General features: G+C 37.7%; 1 protein-coding gene across 1 annotated transcript in view; it reads right to left on the minus strand.

Annotated features, from left to right (window-relative positions):
• The window catches only part of LOC113229980 (uncharacterized phosphotransferase YvkC-like), a 17,976-nt gene continuing 11,827 nt past the window's right edge, over positions 1-6,149 (minus strand). Inside the window, exons 16-23 of the mRNA XM_026463682.1 lie at positions 3,954-4,121; positions 3,200-3,416; positions 2,617-2,858; positions 2,110-2,258; positions 1,546-1,773; positions 474-663; positions 277-394; positions 1-195 (exon numbers count right to left, since the gene is read on the minus strand). Of these exons, the coding sequence (XP_026319467.1) occupies positions 47-195; positions 277-394; positions 474-663; positions 1,546-1,773; positions 2,110-2,258; positions 2,617-2,858; positions 3,200-3,416; positions 3,954-4,121 (1,461 nt within the window). The 3' untranslated portion in view covers positions 1-46. The remainder of the gene's footprint in view (positions 196-276; positions 395-473; positions 664-1,545; positions 1,774-2,109; positions 2,259-2,616; positions 2,859-3,199; positions 3,417-3,953; positions 4,122-6,149) is intronic.

Consider the following 6,149-nt stretch of genomic DNA (forward strand, 5'->3'; position numbering starts at 1 on the left):
CCTACCAAGAATATTTCCAGTTTTAGGATCTTTATGGAGTAAACAATCACGTGTCAACTTGTTTATCTAGTTGCACTTTTTCAATAAATCCTTTGACGCCCGAGAGTCGCACCATGTCACCAGTACGAAACATTTCTGTGGCGCCCTCTGCTCCAACGATGCATGGCAATCCGTACTCTCGTGCTATCACTGCCCCTGATGAGAAAAATTCGGTAATGTTATTGCATACAATTTAAGGAAGTTTCGTGGTATACATAATTGTAATTTAAAATTTACCATGTGAAATAAGACCGCCTAGTTCTGTAACAATGCCGGTCAGAAGAGGGAAGTAGGGAGACCACCCGATGTCTGTAGAGTGCGTTATCAGCACGTCACCACATTGTAATTCGCCAATCTATATGAAATGGAACAGAATTAGAAAGCAAATAATGTTAAAATGTGTAATTGCACCTTTCTTTGAGGCTTTGACCTACCTCCGACAGGTCAGTAACAACACAAGCTCTTGCAATAACATCACCGCCGCAAACTGTCGTGGCTTCTAATCTAACATCTCCTGGTGTTACCGAAAGCTCTTTGGTCTGTAGAGGCTGCGCCCAGCCTTTGTACAGTTCCGCGAACTTCAGCCTGCACCATGACGGATAAAACTGACGACGCTGAATAGCCCTACGTGAAAGAAAAATTCAATTTCAATAAACCAGGCATCAGTTTCAGGTTTAGGCGGCATTTCACACCAGAACATTAAAAACCATCTTTATCAATTACATGGGACGGCTCCGCCAGATACCAGTTAAGGCATTGGACTTAGTTGAACAGAATGCAAAAATGCCAGAAATTAACGACTCGCTTAATTAATCGAAGATTCAAAATCTTGACCACTACACAAAACTTGCCTGTTTTCTATCAGAGTTTACCAAAGTTCACCGCTTTTCTATCAAATACATTTCGGGGACTATTTCCAATCTCATCGTTCCTCCTTTGGTCGACTAGAATGTTCAGAATTCCTCCTTATGTCATTGTTATACCACCCATTCGCCGGAAGAAGTTTGCTTCCTCTTTCGTAATGTGTACCGCAAAGGAAGGCATACACTACCAGATAGCATTGTTTGTCGAAAACTACAATTTAGGGCAATTCAGTGCATTTTTAGTCAAACATGTATAGTAGTCGACCACATCATCGCTTAACATCAGGTGAAATAGCGACCAAACGTGTAATTTTTTTAAGTTTGCTAGCTTAGCGAACCCTATATGGCTTGCCCCCTTAACCGTTCTCGTTCCCATGTTGTGTGTAGCGTAATTTATGATTGGTCAAAGATAAAGAGTTAATGGAATTGATTGTTCGGGAACATCGTCATACACTCGAGTCATGTCACACACGTCATATATCGTCACACATTTCGAGGTGTGTAGAGTTCTGTAAAATGATACGAGCACTTATAGACTATTCCATCGAAGTGGAAACCTACTACAGATATAGGTAATGATTTTAATAATCTATCGTTTGTAATCAATACATTCACGTTGAAAAAAAAAACATGATTCTCTTACTTCCTCAACAAAGCAGGATCCCTGGTCAAAATGAAGTCCCGGAGTTCCGCTAATCGGAAATGAAAGATCAGGTCTTCATCAGGCAAGTACCACTTTTTCACTAAAAGTCTTCCTAGATGACGCAACGCTAACCTCATTTTATGCACTGCAAGGACAAAATACCCTTTCGTGGTTTCTCTGTGACGTACCGTACGACGGCACAGCGGTAGAAGCAAGCTTAGTATCTTTCTGAAACAGACATATGGTTCTACGATAGTTTTGGTATAAAAACATTTAAATACAACAAGTTTGGCTTGTACCATCACCTTACAGAACCCTTTCTAAAGTGGCAATGTACTTTATTGCACTTATTAATTTCGTAGCGCACCTACGCTTATGCACATTCCTAAAAAGATCCTTGACAATTGAAGACATTTTGCACGTGTGGTATACCACGAGCAATTTCTTGGATATGAAAAGGAACTGCATTGTAATCTCTACTATTAACCTAATATACTAAAGCGAACAACAATATACATATACAATATATACAATATAATATAACAGCGGTTTATTCGGCGGTACCTAGTACTGGCTTTATTTGGTGTCTTCACAGATGCGACGATATCAGCATTGCTAGGTACCTGGTTTTGTTGGTTCGAATTTGGCATATTCTGTAATACCTCCATCATCTTTTCTGGTACCAATGTCCATGGTTTTGTAGCGAGATCAAGCTGGACGATAAAGAAAATGATCATTCAAAAAACTGTCGACTACAGAACTTACAGGTAAATGATGAAATCCAACATGGATTTAGTATTTCGTGTAGGTACATTTTTTAGAACTTTTTACCCTCTTTTTTAAATTTTTGTCAATCATTTGTATTTTTAATAATAGTGTAGCAAGAAATGCTTCCAGAGATTATTTTGTGCATGCTAAAAGTACCATTAAAGATATATAAATATATTATTGTGGCAAAACCTTCTCCTGACGCCACTCGAATTCGAACTAACAATACACATAATCTTTACAATAACTAACAGTAAGCTCGGTATAACAATAAAAATCATATGTTTTGTATGATCCTCGTACCTCCATAATAGCTCTGTGGCCATGTTCATCCAAAAATTTAGTAACTAATGTATACACGTTTGGTATATGGTTTTTTAGCCAATTCAAGGCTACTTTAGGACTTTGTTTTCGGAACTCCTCCGCTTGACCAGATTTTTCCAGTTCCCGTGTCAAGTTGGCGAGAGCTTGAGGTACTTCGGCAGACAGTACGCCGCCTGAACTTAAAAGGACGTTCACTTCGTTGCATTGCTCCGGTGTAAAATCTGGAAGAAACATTATAGGCAGTGCAAAAGTTGTTTAAGTTATTTTAGGCCCAACCAATGTCAGCGCTTTACAGTTTCACTACAAGAAACTACTTCCTCGAAACTCGGAAAAATGGCGGGGCTATATTGTTAATTAATTGCAGATATGTATGATCAGTAATGTCTTTTGAATAAATTTTCATATTTATAAAAGTAAATAAAATTTATAGTTTTAATAAGGTTAATGGACTGAGCGTTCGTTAAAGCAGGAAAAACATCCTACAACGTGCACGCGCACGAAGTGCATAACATTATAATGAAGCGAAATAATAAATAAATCTGACGCATGAATGACATCTTACCTGAGCCACCTTCAACAAACACCATCATAGTCAACACCTGAGCAGTAGCACTAGCGGATGTCGTAGTTGCGTGATTACTCGAACACCGTAAGAATGTGTCTCCATAACTAGCTATAGTTTTCAAAATCTCCATGGGATGGTCCGTCTCTAAGTCAAAGTTGAATTTCTTCACAACTTTTATCTGATCGTTCATAGCAGTCTTACTTCTTAGGATGTCCTGTGATAAAAATATGCGTTTTATTATTGTATGTTATTTCAATACTTAGAACACGGTGATGTTATCATCAAACTATATTATTTTAATATATTGACAATATTATTTTAGAGGAGCTCCTTGTGAAATAGTGCGTGGAAGTACTGCCACCTTACCTATTTTTGCCGCCAAGCAGTTACGAGTTACAGAAACATGGGACTTCTCAACTTATATCTCAGGGTGACAGACGTAGTGGACGTGCCTCTCAGATCTTTATGATTTAAAGTTCTGTGTGGCACTGCAACTACTATGGACAAGCGTGTTGATCTCCAACAGGCGCATGATTATTTCGTCCCCTCACTTAGTATTAAAAAAAACACCGGTTCATAGTGGATTAGACCCAACAGGTAACATTACAAAGCCTCGGAAATACAGAGCCAGGAAAACTGCTTGCAAAATATATCAATAATAACACACAGACATATCACACTTAAAATTGGTTTTAAACTGCAACACTGCACTAAGTTTTAATGCAAACAGAAGAACTAAATCCATACAAACCCTGATACTGTACAAAGTACGCATGAATATTTCCCAGCGCGTAGGTATGTGTCTGTGTCGAGCTGTATCCACTATATTGTCATTGGCTACTTTGTGTCCGTGTATTGCCATCTCGAGCATATGAAGCGTTAAGTCTGGTTTCTCAGTTGACACCAATTTGTAAACGCACTGTACCAAAACAAGATAATCACGGATTAGGATTTTGATCATTTCATCCATTTAGATTGAACCGCTGCCATAATTAAATGTATATAAAATTAAGTTCAACCACAACTGGTATTTAAGTATTGGTGTCGAGGCAAGTGACTAAAGATAAACATCCAGAAAACCTTAGCATACAACACATACTATACGACACTAAGTAGAAAACAATATTTTGTTCGTTTTATATTATATTTTGGACCTTACAGCCTGAAGAGTCGTACCTAGCAACGGACTGCTACAGACTGGTTGACGCCTAGCTATTCCTTAGCCGTGTAATTTTGAACTTAAAAAAATTCGATTTCATAATGAGTCACTCATTACCTCATTTACTGTGGTAATGAGTGACTCAATAGTACTCATTTATAAGGTAACCCACAAATGTATAGGATTTGATATTTAATTCTTAACTTCTGACTGGATCCCAATGTTGTGCATTGCGTTCGATCGAGAAAACGAGGTCAGAAACAGCTGTAGTTCTATTTGTTGGATTTATAACGCGATATTATATCTAAATCCATTAAAATATGGACAGAGTTCCGATAACAAATGTCATTTGCTATGATTACTTGCAACATCACAAAGACATTTTGGCGTTTCATGTGTCTCTCATGTCACGTAGGTGCTAGGAATATGGAGGGTTGCAAGCAGTGATAGCCAAACGGGAACTGGTAACTATGAACATGGAAAGAATTTTAAATTTAAAAAATATTTTCCTTTGTTACCAGCGCTATCAACGATCGGTAGAAAAGAGTACGGAAAAGATATTAATAAAATAACATAGTATAAACCTACCTACTCGTTAACAGGTCAAGTAATTTTTCCAAACACTGAAAGCTCGAAAAGACAATATGTCGCCTTACTTTCTCAACTCGTACAATGTATCTTAACAATGTATCAACTTACATTGTATCTTAAAGCACAAAGTTACTGAAATGCAAAAAAAATTGATGGTAGGTATATACAAATGTTGTAGGCTGTTTTCACATCACATTTCCTTCATATTCAAAAGCTGGCTTTTACATATTTTTAAAACAATGCATCCAAATGAACATAAGATATTTGAAATAAATACAAAAGTTTTGCCATCTCCTGAATAATCACTCTTTATAAGATACGAGTTAGAGAAAGTAAGGCATCGAGAAGTAAATTTATTCGAAGGTTCAAATTCAGCTACTATATACCATCTAGTGAAAGATGCCGTGCTCATTTGAACAGTCATAAACGCCGCGTTTCTATCGCCATATGAGAAACAGTTGTGGGAGTAGGCCCTAGAGTTGTGTGTGAGGTACTGCCGCCGTACCTATTTCTGCCGCCAAGCAGTAATGTTAGCGAATTCCTGTTACGAAGGGTAAGGGTGCTGGTGAAATTACAGGCACATGAGACTTACCAACTTGTGTCTCAGAGTGACGGGCGCAGTGGCAGTGCCCATCAGATCTTTGTGTTTTAAAGCTTTGAGTGGCACTGCAACTGTTACGGATAGGCGTGTCTTGTACCATCAGACGCACGATTTGTTCGTCCTGTCACCAGGTATCATAAAAAATGTTATATATTTTTCATTCAACCTAAGTAAACACGCAGTTATTTTGATATCTCCACACACGCTGTTATGTCAAAATAAAGAAATAATATTGATTGTCAAAACACTTGCTTAGACTTAAAAATAATACTTCCTTTTATAATCCCTTGACGAGAATGTGCATATAATGAATTAATAACATCAGTATATCTAGGTCTCATTGATAATACAATATTCAGAAACATTTCGCCTCGTCTTCTCATTGGTCATCATTTGTATTTTTATTTCCACAAGTTTTTAAGTTTTTGTATATTATAATTATTAATACAAAGATCGAACACTCAGAAAAAATTACTTCGATCCGGTCGGATTCGAACCGACGTCTTCTTGCATACCGTGCCAGACGCAGACCAACTAAGCCACGGAACGAACCAACGGACCTCACGAATTTTTCTATGTGCTTGCGTCGTGTCTTT

The sequence above is a fragment of the Hyposmocoma kahamanoa genome, unplaced genomic scaffold, assembly GCF_003589595.1.
Source record: "Hyposmocoma kahamanoa isolate Upper Pololo Valley unplaced genomic scaffold, ASM358959v1 63, whole genome shotgun sequence".
In the NCBI taxonomy this organism is placed as follows: Eukaryota; Metazoa; Arthropoda; class Insecta; order Lepidoptera; family Cosmopterigidae; genus Hyposmocoma; species Hyposmocoma kahamanoa.